Source organism: Formica exsecta, unplaced genomic scaffold (assembly GCF_003651465.1).
Source record: "Formica exsecta isolate Colony F162 unplaced genomic scaffold, ASM365146v1 scaffold196, whole genome shotgun sequence".
In the NCBI taxonomy this organism is placed as follows: Eukaryota; Metazoa; Arthropoda; class Insecta; order Hymenoptera; family Formicidae; genus Formica; species Formica exsecta.
Window position 1 is genome coordinate 366,494 of NW_021849259.1, and position 15,405 is coordinate 381,898.

Consider the following 15,405-nt stretch of genomic DNA (forward strand, 5'->3'; position numbering starts at 1 on the left):
ATCATTAGTACCACGCAGAAAGACCCACGTAATCGAGTGTACCATGCAGAAGACCCATTCTCCCTTAAAGATGACTGTCATCAAACCGAGGCGACGTCACGCGTAATCCTATACACGCCGCGCGAACCGGAATAATTGATGTGGACACGAGAATGTTGCTCGTAATGCCTAATGGTCCCAACAGTGATCTGTGCCAAGCGTCCGAGTCTAATGAAAGCACGTTCCCCGTCTCACCAAAGCCCAAACGCGAGAGAAACCCGACACTCGTGCCAGATACAGGACGTTTATAAAGTTCTTATCTTCGTAAGGCTCTCGGACGAATGTGACAATATATCGGGGGTCCATCGTATTTATAAAGAATAAGAATAATGGAGGGTTCGCGCAGAGCGTAAGATATCGATGCTGATGGAGGGGCGGGGCCCCTCTCATTCAATAAATAATATTTTTCAAGACAAGACTCACACAAATTCGTGTAGTTACACGTTGAAAGCTGTTAACGAACTGCGAGAAATAGGTGAAACACATTGTTGACAAAATATCCATGATCGTGTATCTATCTCGTAAATGTAAACAAACACTTTTTCCACGTCTGCTCTACAACAAATACAACGTACACAAACTTTACTTTTTACAATTTCACTAATATTATTTTATAATGCTTGAGAAAAGCATTAAAATTGTTAAACTTTAATTTATTATATCTCCTAAACCAATGCTGTCCCCCATTTATTTCTTGCGGGGAATTACTCAGAAGAATCTCCCCTACAATATTTAAGTAGCGATAAAATTGGAGGTGTGTTAACTTTTATGTAGTTTCACCCCAAAAAAAAAAAAATCGAAAAAGTCATATGGCAAAATTCCAATTAATACATATCAATCAATCTTCAAAGGAGAAAGGAATTCTTCGATCGATTACGTAAGTAGTCACGTATAAAACGAGGAAGAAAAAAAAAACGCGCGAAGGGGAGAATGAGCAGGAAGAAGAAGAGAATGAAAAAGAAGAATAAGAAGAAGGAAGCCGATTAAGTCACCTGCGGAGAATTGTGTGTAATGTGGAAGATTCAACGGTACGAGCAAAACGCAGTCATTCGCGGTGCCATTCGCCGACGTGCGATGGTTGCCAACGCGGGATTCTATAGATAGATCGTTGGAGGATAAGCCGCTTGGTGAACGTAAGAAAATAGTAATTACGACCACGATCGTCGTGGATAAGAAGGGGAATAAAGAGGAAGAGAAAGAGAGGGAGAGAGAGAAAATAGAGGATAAAAAAAAGGTCAGGATGCAATCAACCAACCGCATCCTCTTGTCTCGTGGAAATTTTCTTTCTATTCCAAAGATAACACTATCTTTTATTGAAACAACTTTTATAATCACTTACATCTTAATTTATCAAAATTATCAAGTAATTAAGTTTTATACTACAATGGAATTTCTGTATTTAATCTTTTCAGTCGTTACAGAAGCAATTATTTCAAGCAGTTTTAATTTTTCGTTACAAAAAAATATACTTTTTATCTATTATAAGGAAAAAAATTATTAGCAAAAAAACATTTATTTCGAAACAAAGAGATAACGAAATATAATTTAAAAGACGAGACTAAATTTTAATTTGATTGTAATGTAAAATTTTTTATATCTCTCTAAAATTATAACATTGAAACGTTAAAATGGTAATAAAAGTCTGATTGATCGTACAGAGAAGGAACCCGTTAAAGTGCAGCTTCTACGAGATACTATTCTTTTTTCGTCTGTCCGCTTTTCTTGTGACACGGCAAGTCGTTCAGACCAAATGAATTTATGAACACGTCTCGGCTCTTGGTAGCGGACCTCCAATTGTCTCCTCAATAAGCGTTAACGCAGATAAATGGCTATGGCTAACAATCTCGCGTTTCTCGCAAGAGACCACGATTCTTTTTACGATTCTTTACCATTAGTTATTTTTAAGGCGCGAAGAATCTCGACTCCTTGTGTTAAAAATATTTCAAGTTCGAAAGAGTATGTAATTTAAATACTACACGTATTTTTGTAACTCAGTTAATTTTTGTAATTCAGTTAAATTAGTTCGATTAAATCGAGTTTTAGTATCGTAAAAAATAAAATTCGAATTATCAAATAGTTCTCCAGAGAGGCTTTTCCTTTGCTTCTTAGTCAAGCTCAAATTACTTCGCTTAACGCGACGTTCTTTCATCGACGGATCACCGTGTATATATCAGACAAAGGCGCGATAACGGAGGGAGTATGTTACCGCGTAAACTCGGAATCCAGGATCGAACACCACGAGTAACAGGACGGATGTATCGGATGTCGAGATCTCGCGCAACATGCTGCTGCAACCGTGCGGGATTTTTCGTGGCGCGACGCAACCCCCCTCCCCCATTCACGCGGGGCGATATCCGATAACGCGCGTTCACGGAGGTCCTTATTATACCCAGCGGGGTCCCACGAAGGACTTTTAAGGATTCCCTCCCGTCGAGATAGCCGCCCCCCCCCCCTCGCATCCGCCGCGTGAGAATGCGCCGTCTTCGTCGCAAAAAGTGGGACATTGTCGCGTGTTTTGCAGCGATCACGTTCCAGCCTGGCAATATAACGTTCGGATACAGAAGCAAATTGCGTTTGAATATACAATATTAACAAATTATGTCCTAATTTAAAAAACAAAATTTTTTTTTTTTCATAAAAAATAATTTTCTTTATGAAAAAGAACAAGCCTCGTTTTTTTCAAAATTTTGTTTTTTTTTCAGATATTTAATATCTTTATATTTTGATTATTGCAAATTGATTTTTCATTATTTTTAACTTTTTAGATGATAGATTTGAATTACGAAGGTGATGCTGCAAAACACAGGTTATTAAAATTCGCAATATTATATCTAGAGATATTATACCTATTTTCTATAAATAGAAAAAAATAAAATGTGTTTTTTTCCATAAAAAACAGTCTTTTTATGAAAAAAAACCTCGTCCTTTTTCAAAATTTTGTTTTTTTTTTCAGATATTTAATATTTTTATATTTTGATTGCAAATTGATTCGTCATTATTTTTAACTTTTTAGATTTAGATGATAGATTTGAGTTAGCCATTATTATTTTAAATGTAGCTCGCATTCCAATTGGCTATATAATTATGTAATTATTATTTTTAATTATAAAAAATTTTTGTTATGCATCTATAATTGAAAATTATCCAAATCATATCGAGTTTGATGTAATTTCCCATAGAAGTCTTATTAATCTCATTAAAATTACTTCCAAAAAAAAAAATATATATATATATAAAATATAAGAAATTTAATTTTTTTTGTTATGTTAACAAAAAAAATGTAAAGAAAAATAATATTATGCTTAAAAAAACAATTTAAGAAAAAAACAAAATTTGTTTTTTTTCAATGAAAGAAAACATTTTTTTCAACAATTTATTGCTATTAGAAAAAAAACGTTTTTTTTTTTTTACATTATTGATTACACATTCGAAGATGTGAAAATGACTGAAAAATTTCAGAATCTAGGGAACATTACTGAATCTCTAACAACAATCTTAAAAAGATATAATCAAGATTATCAAAAAGATCCAACTGTCTGAGAATGCACAACAATGGGAGAATGCAACTTCGAGGAACAATTACAATTGAAAGATGCAAAATTGTAAAGAGAAAACCGAAAGAGGAGAAAATTAGAGATGAGAGAGAGAGAGAGAATAAAATAAAATGGAGAATGCGCTTCTTCTTTATTAAGGTGGCCAGTCCTAGCGGTTATTAATAGGATTTATATTCGAGGTCGGCGAACCGCCTTATCGCCGTTCGTTTGCTCGCTTTGTATGCGTCGCGCGACTGTCGGGTTAACTAATGCAACGTATTATTCCGCGGACTATGCGTATCCATCTTAACGGCACTTTCATTCAATGCGTTGCGTCGGTGCACTATTAGACAACGCGCAGAAATTACACGCTGTACGGCGACGCGATATTAGTATCGTCCACGATAATGAACGTCCTTCCGACGTGATTCAATATTTCACGATGTTGCGCCATAATCGACCTGCTCTTTCTTTTCTCGCCGGGCGAATTATTTATTATTCGTCAGCGAGCGCGCGAATTAATATTGGTTTCGACGCGAAAACATATTTCCGCAAGAAATCAATATCGCTTTCATAAACTTATATCTTGCGATCCGTTTTAATTCCGCATGAAATAAACGCGCTAAACTTTAAAATTAATTTGGTTAATGCAATCATAATTTTATTATTAAAACTCGAAAAATAGGGAACACGCTAACAGTTTAAAATCGATAAAAATAAATGAGGGATTATTTTTTCAGCAGAAACGAAATGAGATAAAAATGTAGGGAGATTCACCTGACTTGCCGACTCTGGGGCCGCCGAGGACGACCACCTTGATCCTGTTTACGTTTGTCATCAGCTGCGTGGATTAAGTGTCATTCGGACTGGCATCACACATGGCCTCCGCGACGGATGCACCAATTACATCACTTTGCACTTTATCCTCCGCTGCACTCACATTCAGGTCCTCGTCAGGACACTTATTCAATCGCACTCGCGACTATTTCGACGACACTTGCTGCGGAATTAATTATTATATCGATTGGTCAATCATCAGCTTGAGTCATCACTGTTCGATTCCGCGACGATTACGATAGTTACGGGAATCATCAATCGCTAATTATTTTCCGGAACGCTCCATTAAATTCCATCCTTAATAAAACGACCGATATATGACCTTTTCTTATTTCGATATTTAATTGTCGCATCGATCAATTATCGACTCGGACGTTGATTAATTCCACAAAGATGAAATTATTTAAAATGTCTTGAACGCGGCGTCAACTTGGAATCTTCTGTTAACGATGTGGGCGATAAACAAAAGAAGTTATAAAAAATATAAGTGGAGAAGATATCAGTCTTTGCTCGATAAGTAAAGATGTTTAAGGCTACTCTCGTTCTTCACTTCGACTAGGTATTTAATTGCAGTTATCAATTAATCATTCGAAGAAGTCGTCGACGGTTAGATACGGAACTATTAATGGCAACGGTAATTGGAACCTTCCCCGTTAATCCCCGACTAGGAAGAAATCGTGGCGGTTGATGAATAGACAGCCAATAGCTCTCGCGTCGTTTTCTAATTGGTGAACGAACGTAACTGCGATTACGCGAATCCGCCTGGCACGTTCGAGCGCGATTCTTCCTCGCACGTGATCCTTAATGACGCTATAAAACGCTCATTGAGTAACACAATCCCTTTTCCGGTCGTGTGCGACGTTGATTCTTGCGAAACACTCCGTGATTCAAGTCGAGAGCTCGCGGCTTCGATTCGAGTTTGATCGAGACAGAAACGGCAGCCAATTGTCGCAATCGCCCACCACACGTGGTCCCTCGTCTAGAGATCGCAACCTGTCTCCTCGAGTCTCGACGACTGTTTATTAACGACGAACGACCGTCGCTATCTTATCACGATTCCCTGGTATTTTGAAGATGACGAGCGTGACGCAGTTCATTTCTCTCTCCTTCTTTTTCCTTCTACGAACGAGACTCTCGGCGAACTTTAGTTACAGAAAATCTTTGTGCTCGGCTCTGTTTTCCGACTATTTAACGATAACATTAACTGGTCGATTATACTTGAGCTCTTTCGCGCAGTATTTCCGAAAGACTAACACCGCTACTCGAGGTATTTATTTTTACAAGTGGAAGCCGAGGATTTCAGACTGATTTGCAACTGTCAAGTTTCTCTGAGCGAGTGACGATATATTTCACTGCTTTAAACATTAATCGAGCGTCAGTCGCAAGTTCATTACAAGAGGATTTAAAGCGTGCACTTCTTCTCTCTTCGATTTTTTCTTCGTAAATTCCATCGTTTCCTTATTCCACTGCTCCGCTTATTCCGTACATCGAACCTGACGGCACGCGCTCGCGAACTCGGAATTACAGAGCTGGATCCCCCTCGTTCGCACCTCGAAAGCGCAAGAAAACGCTTTCGAACGTGCCCGCTGCTCGTCCCGACGCTACGCTGCGAATAACAACACAAGCAGCGATTCGAGAAATGCCGTCTCTCTGGTTCCATTTATAACGGGTCGTCGGCCTTCCTCCGCGTCTTCTAGCTTGGCGCCGCCGACACGTCGGCGATTACGAAAAAAAGACAGGCACGACACGCGCGAGCGCGCGTACGCACACGCGCCCGGATCTCGCACGCGTGTTCTCGCGAGCGAGCGAGCGAGCGAGCGAGCGAGCGAGCGAGAATTGCAAACGACGACCGCGAGAAAAGTAGGATGCACGTTCATCCCCCGCGGCGACGTGCGGGCCTTAGTTTTTTTTTCGTATTTTCGTTTTTACGCAGACGTAGCGGGCTAATTTTAACGCTTCGAGACGGTGAGTTTAATTAAAGAAAAGATTGAATCATCTCGGAGCGCGAGTATTGTTTGTCACCGCAAGATTCACCGGAGTATTTATTTTGATTAATATTTTTATTATTAATAAATTTATTATAATTATAATTATTTATTATAATTATAATTATTTATTATAATTAATAGATTTATAATCAATTAATTATAAATTTTCTCTTCGCTGATATATATATTATATCTGATAATTAAGAAAATTTGCGCAAATAATGATCTTATAATCTTGTAATTGCAATATTTTTCATTGATAATGTCACACATGTTTGATTAAAGTTGAGAGTTTGAGTAGAAATTAATGTGACAACAAGCAAATAGCGTAACGGGAAAGTAATTGAGAGAAAAGCAATTAATATAGCGGGGAAATGATTGACGTAATGAGAAGAAACATTTAACGTAATGAAGGAGGCATGAAAATTAACGGAGAAATAATTTATACGCGGGATGATAAAAAAAAAAAATGTGCGCGAAAAATACTTGAATCTCTCTTCGTCGGAAATCTTGTCGTTTACTTCTCATTCTCGCGCCTCTCTGCTACGCTTTAAATAATACCCTAGATTAGATAACGTTGTCCGTATCACGTATTAAATCTCCTTATCTTTCAAGGCGCACCACGACGTTGTTATTCACGTGAGATTTGTGTAAAGTGGGCTTATCGCGAAATTCTGTCACTATGTTGAACAACAAAGCGCGATCTTAAAATTGTGACACGTGTCGAATTAAATTAAATACAAATCGGGCAAATCGTAAATCGTAAAATTAAATAATAAATTCGCACTTAAATTCATTATATGTGTGACTTATGAGGAATTATAACTTTATATTAAGCAATTCAAAAAAAAAACTAAGAGAGTAAAAAAGACACACAAAAAAACCTTACGTATTTTTTTTTTTTCATTCAGAAATCCGGTAAATGTAAGCATAATTCACCGAAACGTGATTATAACACGTTTCAGCGATATCAATATTTATTGCGATAGCGTATTCGTGAAAAAATCGCGATTCAGCGTTTTCATAAAAACAACAAATATAAAGTTATTAATGACTGCATTAAGAATGCTCGATTGCAAAATAAATGTCAAATACACATTTCACCGTATAAAATTCTACTCTATTTTCAACATTCATGCAAAGTTCTTTTTATATAAAATTATCTCGTTTCGCATTTCATTCTTGAAATAAACTAAATCAGATTGAGTCACTTTAAATCAAATCAAATAATGTCAAATAAAATAAAATTATATTTATTATCGAACAAAATGATATTTTCTAAAAGAATAAAATTTCACGTCATATATTCACAGTCAAATATTTTACTATCACTTTAATCGAATATTGATATATTATTTTGGATCTCATCCTTATTTAAATTTTGTCATATATATCGCGGATGTTTCTACTCGTCAACTATGCAAGTGGAAATTGACTCGTTACTCGGGATAGAAGAGCGCAATCGGAAACCGCGTATCAGTTTCCTCATGTAGCCACTCCACGACGTCTAAATATTAGATGACACGCAGATGTACCGGTTGTTTATTCAACGAAATTGATTTTCTCCGTCGAATATAATCGCGATGCGTCATTTTCAAAGATTCCCCACCAATTAATTCAGAGATTCTACTGATATCGATCAGCGGTAATCAACTAAAATGTCTATCAGTGTGTATATTACAGCGAATATTAATAATCTAGACAAAGACAGAGAATCAATTAAAAGTGCGGTGAGAATTAATCAACGTTGGAAGAATCGATCGATAATTTCGTTTTATCCGTACCGAAATCTCTATCTCGCATTTATATGCATGCGATTTTAATTAACGTGTCCGGAGCTTTAGCATAAATTAATTCTGTCGATTAGCAACAATCGTAAAAATTGCATTAACCGCATCGAGGAAGGCCGACACAATTCTTGGATCAAATAATTCATTTTTACTTGTCGAGCATTCGCCAAGACACTTCACGCACGCCGGTACATTAGATTAATTAAATCGCGCACGCATTAATAAAGGAATTAACTTTCGTAATCGACTTCAAAGGGCGCGATTGACAATCTTTAATCCTTAATTATGGCGAATTGAAATCTCTTGGCGAATATTTTAGAATAATTACCTGATGTATCAACGATTATCGACACTTGCACAATTATGATTGAAATCTGACAGTCGTAGTTTGATAAACAAAAATCTGTTACAACTCGTCGATCGTAATTCAGTTGCCATAGCACGTGAAGTAAATGTTTGAAAATTTGAAGCACTGAAATCCGAGTACTCTCCAAAACGCTCTCTCTCTCTCTCTCTCGAGCACTACTTCACGATTACAATTTCAGGATCACATCTCGATGTCCCGACACTCGACACCTTCACAACTTGTCGATCGAAGTTCGCACTCTACAGCTCGACGACGAGCACACAGATGGAAGATAAGTAGAATTGCGAAATCCCATATACACACACAGGTAAGGTATTATTTTCAGAGAAATCACAGGAGACGTTGACGTTTTCACGGTGAATTTCGTACCGCGCGGAGCGTGTGTACTCAACTTGCACTCGGGTCGCGCGCGAAAGACAGAGAAAGAGAGAGGGAGAGAGAGAGAGAGTAAAATAAGCGACCGCTTACCACTCTCATCGAGCGCTCGCCGGCGAATGCGCGGCGCTCGCGACCGCCTCGTCTAATATGCACTTGGCTGCGCTCGCTCTCTGGACCGGCAGCGGCGGCGACGACGACGACGACGAGGAGGACGAGGATGACGACGACGACTGCACGCTTCTTTCGTACGCCGCGTACTGTTGCGCGTTCGCGTTGCGACTCGCTACAAGCCGACTGCCGTGTTAACAGGTAAGCGTGCACGAGCGCGTGTTCACGTGAGGAAAGAGGAGAGAGGCTCTCGGAAGGGGAGAAAGAGAAAGATGCATATATTACACTCTCGCGTACGGTCTGCGAGATGCGGCGAAGGTGGAAGTGCGAATTTATTTCCCTCAAGTATATATTATGTTTATAAAGACGTCGAATTATTTGCAATACGGCTTCCCTTCGCGGAAATATAGAGCGAACAGGATATATATAATTTTTGAAGAAAGACAATTATAGTTTTAATTCTAATTCTCTCTCTCTCTCCCTTTATTTTCTTAAGAAAGTGTGTTATATTCAGGGAATACGAATAATTTGATTTCTGCTTTTTTGTTTGAAATAAATAATATTCTTATTTTATGAACTAGAGGATTGACTAATAATAAAGTAGGCCAATTAATAAATTTATTTATTTAATATTTTAATAATTATATTTTCAACGATATGTCATTCCGTTCTTCTTCTCTGTAAAAATTTAACGGACAAGTTATATTTAAAATATCATCGATCGTTTTGAAGGAAAGTGTTACAAGTATGACTCCGTGTGTAGAAAATCAACAACTCGCGTATCCGTGGCAACCTGACGAATCAAAGGCCGCAGATCCAGGAGAGACAACCGTAGGAATAGTAATTGAACGTGATTGGCATCCGCCTTCAGAGATGCAACAAATCCGGTTCGATTGCTACTCAACTCTCAACTGTTGTCTCCGCCGAACGCATAGAGCGACGAAGGTAAACTGCACACACGGATTTGCCGTGTAATCTTCGGTTCGTTCCCCGCATTCGTTATCATGGGCAACGAGGAGGTAGATATAATTAGCGTGGCGCAGAAATCCGAGAAGAAAACTCTGTTGGAGAGGTACAACATACCGGTCGAGAATCTCTCGTACGAATTCATATCGCGATGCACCGATGGAAAAACACTGGAGCGAATTGTTCTCATATTGCGGTGAGTCTTTTGAAATCCTTATGTAGCCAGATTACATAATCCATTGTTTTATAAAACGTCTAGGCATTTTATAAAATGCGGCCACATTTTTAAATCATGGTTGAAAATGAAATATTTTACTATCTGGCTAAGAATTTTAGTTTTTTTATAGAACGCTGCCTTTTTATAAAACGCTTTTATAAAACGTTTTTACCGACCTTATTTTATATTATATTTGATAAAATAGTCATAATAAATGTTTTTTATTTTTTTCACGCTTATATTTCTTTTTATTATTTGTTTTCAAACATTATTTTCGAGAATTTTATTTATGTATGTTACTTTTATAAAACTTTAATTGTAATAAATACAACAAGTATTCATAAATACAATAAATAATAAGTAAAACAAGTGTTCATACTAGCTTTTCTCATTTAAAAATACATATAATTATCTATTAATATTATAACATAATTATTAATTTTCTATAAATGGCTGTTCTACAATGACAGTTCATGAAATGAACCAACCAGAATCTAAAACGATGTACAAATCGTTGCTTGTCATAAAAAAACTAAAATTCTTAACCAGATTGTAAAATATTTCATTTTCAATCATGATTTGAGAATGTGGCCGCACTTAAAATGCCTAGACATTTTATAAAACGACAGATTATGTAATCTGGCTACGACACATACAATATTAATACTAATAATAATATTCCGATGTCAAAAATTCTTTTACGTCCATTAATCAGATTCAAAACATTGATCTCTCGAAATTTTGTCGAAATATTATTACTTTTATCTTGAAACTTGCCATTTTGCAGTATCTCTCGGCTAGTCCTCGGTATACATTATGATAGATACAGCGTATATTGATAATTTTTAATCTTTACGAGATCTGCAATCTTGCTTAAAACGCCATTAAACCCGTTATTTTCCGGCACGCGTTTATTAACGATTTGTCATAAACATCTCCATGTGCGCGCGGTTCGATACCAGTTCTGGCGAAGAAGGAGTATATCCAGATTTGATAAAGCACGCGGAGAAACGTCTCATTAGCATTAAACCGACAAGCGTTATTTTGAGGAAAGCGGAGCCAGTTTTGAGGCGAAATATGTTGAATGCGGACGAACGGCAGGAAATCGACGACGACATCAGCAATTGGACGTGCGAGATGCAATCTCGCGAGAAGGACTTGAACAAAGGAAAAGCCGTCCTTGCCAACGATCCCTCCGCACAACCGGACATTCGAGAGATTAAAATGGATATTGCCAAAGTACGTTATTATATTATAATATGTAGTTATATTGTATATAATAAACTATAAAAATATATCTTACTGAAATATTGTCTTCCTTTTCAAAATTGCTTTATATTTATATTTTTATTCTTAACATATTAGTCAAATCTCAAATGTTTATTAATTGGTACAAAATTAAATGTAAATATCTAAATAGTTTATGGAAAATTGTAAGTAAATATTTTATTATAATTTATATTTATATTTATAATATAATTTATTAAATAATTTATATTTTATTTCTAATTAATTAATTTATTTATTTGTTTATTTATTCTTAACATGTTGGTCAAATCTCAAATGTTTATTAATTGGTACAAAACTAAATGTAAATATCTAAATAATTTATGGAAAATTGTAAGTAAATAATATAAATCGAAGTTTATGTAATTCATGCGTTTACGCATTTACAGAATAAAAAGACGAGGAGCAACGAGAAAAAGCGCGATAAGCCCAAACGAATATCCTCGTGTGATTATACGGCTTGGGATAAATACGACGTCGACACGGAAATAAACAGGATAGACTTGCAGGACGAGCAGCGACAGACCGAAATGAAGAGAATCCAAAAACGGCAAAAGGAGCTGAATAAAATGAATAAGATGGCACATAAAGCGACCGTCGATAAACGTAAGTTTGCAATTTTTGTTACATCACGACGATTATTAAAAGAACGAAAAACTATCTAGTAGAATCATCGAATCTACAGGGTGTTCCAGATAATCTCGTTTCTCTAATTAAACTTGATAGAATTAAATCCCTTTATTAATTTTGATAAAATTAAATCCCTTTATTAATTTTGATAAAATTAAATCCCTTTATTAATTTTGATAGAATTAAATCTTGTATTAAATCTTTTAATGTATTGATAGTTTCATTAACCAGCACGGAAATAAACGTAATGGCGGAGCAAGAGAGAGAAAAGGGAAACGAAGCCTTCAGAGCAGCTGATTACGAGGAAGCCCTTCGGCATTACAACGCTAGCATTGAAATAGAATCGAATCTAAATGCTTACAACAATCGCGCCATGACATGTAAGTCAATTTCACTAAATTAATAATTACTTATACATTAATAATTACACGATAAAAGGACATTGCCCATATATTTTTCTTGTATCTTTTAAATATTTTTGAATAAAAAAACTATGTAATATTTCCTAAATTAAATATTTCCTAAATTATTAGATAATAAAAAAATTAAATTAAAAGAAAATAATGTTTTATATATACTAGAAATAGGATATTTCTCGTAGTTTTAATAGTCCTTTAAAATATTTACCTAACTTTGTATTATATAATAAGATCATTGAATTTATATTGCATTCAGTTATAAAGTTGCAACGTTATGAGAAGGCGCTTAACGACTGCAACACGGTGCTTACCATGGATTACAAAAATGTCAAAGCGCTACTTCGTCGAGCATTATCCTTGGAGCATCTCGAAAAGGCGTACGAGGTATAAAAATTACACGCGTAAACGTTCATATTAATTTATAATTCGTAATATTTAATGTCGAGAAATACAAATTTTACGGCACGATAAATACAAGGTTCTCCAAAGAGCTGAAGAGAAACTTTAATCGAAATTTGCATTCGTATTCGTTATAACTAATGCGTTTCGTAATTTTATATAAATAGCTGATATATAATTTCATATACAGGCTCTGGCAGATTACGAAGCTGTTTTAAAATTGGAGCCAACTAACAAAACGGCGATATCTAGCGTGAACAAGCTGAGAAAACCATGCGAATCGAAAAAAATAAGGTAGGGATTTAATTTTTTACATCCAACAGCTTGCGCTGAGCGAATTTAGAATAATAACTCTCGACTTCAAAGTCGAGAGATATTATATTACTGTCGTTAATTTTTCTACTACATTTCCGCAGGATGAACATCGAAGAAGAAAATATCAGCGGCGACGAAGACAAGGCCAAGCGAGGAATGAAGTCGAAGAGAACTGTGGAAACGAACGGCATCAAGTGTCCGAAACAGCGTGTTAACAACGATATATGTTATTGCGACAGAGCGCCAGGCTCGTCGCAAAGTGTTGCGACGAAGCCGCACTTAAAAGCGAGTTACTGCGTGGAAGCCGAGAGTAACAAAGCTGCAACGGCGGATGCTGCGGCAAATAAAAGCAGCGGGAAAACAACACGCGACTCTTGGCGCGGCAATAAATTATCACCTGTTGCAAAGGATTTCGGCGGCAGAAATAAAACGACGAAATCGTATCTTGACGCTATCAAGAGTGACGATATGTTTACGATTTCACGCGAGTCATTTCCCGGACAACGTGGCCTACAAGGTAGATTGGAAAAGTCCATTTTTTCGTGCGTGACGTCACCTCGGAAAATGAAACCCTCCACTGTTATCATTGAAGAACTTCCGAGCGACGAAGGAAGCGAGGTACCGAGGAAAATTATCGATCCTGACGATACGAAGGTGGAAACGAAGAAGAAAACGAGTCCGATTGAAAAGAAAAATATATCGACAAAGAAATCGTGTCTGAGTAAAAACAAAGGATTAATCTCTCTTGGAAAAGAGAACAGAATTAAGACGAGATATTATTTGTTTTTAAAATTTAAGGATTTGCTATTTTTTTATCTTTGTTAATAGTTGTTCTAATTTAATTTCTATTCATTATAATATCTGTATGAATATCTTGACATGTTATGTAATTTATTAAAAATAGGATGCCAAGATTTTATCTAGACTTTATTATACTGTTATAAATAATTATTTAATATATCATAAAAATATTCAATTCACAGTTATAGGCAATAAATTGGATGCAACAATGCTCAGTCTCATGTTGCGTTGCTGTGAGCAACAATTCTGTACCCCAGAAGACACAGAGCTACTCACGCATCTACTGTATTCTTTAAGTCGATTAAATAGATTTTCCATCATTTGCATGTTTATGGATTCCAAGGATAAAAAAGGTAACGTGAAAAGAACAAAGGTAACATATGTATATAGTCTCTATTTTAAATCATGCATGAAATAAAATATATATTTTTGCAAAAATCTCTAATTGATTCAAAATCTATTTAATTCATAAATTTAAATATAAATCTATTTATTTTACAGCTCTAGAAAATATATTACGTTTTCTGGAAAAAGATGATTCATCCAAAGTCTCACAATTACGTCAGATTTATGTTACTTGAAGACCACGTTAGTATAATCGAATATATAAGAATATATAAGAATATATATAAGAATCTTGAATAAGTAGTTATTTTTTAAAATTATTTAAAAATATTCTTTATACATTAATTTTAATATTATATATTAACTTTAAAAGCAATTTTTCAAAATAACGAAAAATACGAGAACAGAATTAAGACGAGTTTAATGCCGAATAAAATTCAGATAGTTAACGAATGTGAGAAACCGAGAAAAAATATCGATTCTAGCGAAATAAGAATAGAAATGAAGAAAAAAGCGAAGCCAAAAGAAGACACGCCAATAAAAAAATCAGATTTAGATAAGAATAACAAAATTATTTCTCCTGAAAACGAAAGCAAGATTAAAACGAGTGTAACGTCAAATAAAATTATGTCTAATGAATATCAAAAAGAAAACGAAAAATTGGAAATCGAACTTCAGGTATGATTTAAGATCTCAGAAAATATTGTATAATTAAAAAGGAATGAGAAATAAATAAATAAATATATATATATAATTTTTTTATATAATTTATGTACTTTATATAATTTTTCAGAAATTGGAAAATGTCGAATCACCTTACGAATTTTTACGTCTGTGGCAATCTCTGAAGGACAATGCTAATTTGAAATTACACGCGAAACTTTTGAGGTGTATAGCACACGAAGACATGAATAAAAGTAAGTTTTATAAAGTGATATTAATTATAGATATTAAATATAGATATTAATTAATTAATATCAATTAAT

The 15,405-nt window shown here is 35.4% G+C and overlaps 2 protein-coding genes across 4 annotated transcripts in view; one reads left to right on the forward strand and one right to left on the reverse strand.

Annotated features, from left to right (window-relative positions):
• The window catches only part of LOC115234183 (ras-related and estrogen-regulated growth inhibitor-like), a 39,918-nt gene extending 30,736 nt beyond the window's left edge, over window positions 1-9,182 (reverse strand). The window contains exons 1-2 of one of the 3 annotated variants that reach the window (XM_029804987.1): window positions 8,516-9,182; window positions 4,350-4,572 (exon numbers count right to left, since the gene is read on the reverse strand). In XM_029804987.1, coding sequence (XP_029660847.1) covers window positions 4,350-4,410 — 61 coding nt within the window. In that variant the 5' untranslated portion in view covers window positions 4,411-4,572; window positions 8,516-9,182. Of the gene's footprint in view, window positions 1-4,349; window positions 6,016-8,515 lie in introns of all 3 variants that reach the window. The other 2 variants (XM_029804986.1, XM_029804985.1) reach the window with 2 other exon arrangements.
• Window positions 9,155-15,405, forward strand: part of LOC115234165 (sperm-associated antigen 1) — a 6,522-nt gene continuing 271 nt past the window's right edge. The window contains exons 1-10 of the mRNA XM_029804963.1: window positions 9,155-9,241; window positions 9,804-10,202; window positions 11,186-11,462; window positions 11,900-12,116; window positions 12,359-12,520; window positions 12,816-12,943; window positions 13,149-13,252; window positions 13,375-14,046; window positions 14,839-15,097; window positions 15,213-15,336. Coding sequence (XP_029660823.1) covers window positions 10,045-10,202; window positions 11,186-11,462; window positions 11,900-12,116; window positions 12,359-12,520; window positions 12,816-12,943; window positions 13,149-13,252; window positions 13,375-14,046; window positions 14,839-15,097; window positions 15,213-15,336 — 2,101 coding nt within the window. The 5' untranslated portion in view covers window positions 9,155-9,241; window positions 9,804-10,044. The remainder of the gene's footprint in view (window positions 9,242-9,803; window positions 10,203-11,185; window positions 11,463-11,899; window positions 12,117-12,358; window positions 12,521-12,815; window positions 12,944-13,148; window positions 13,253-13,374; window positions 14,047-14,838; window positions 15,098-15,212; window positions 15,337-15,405) is intronic.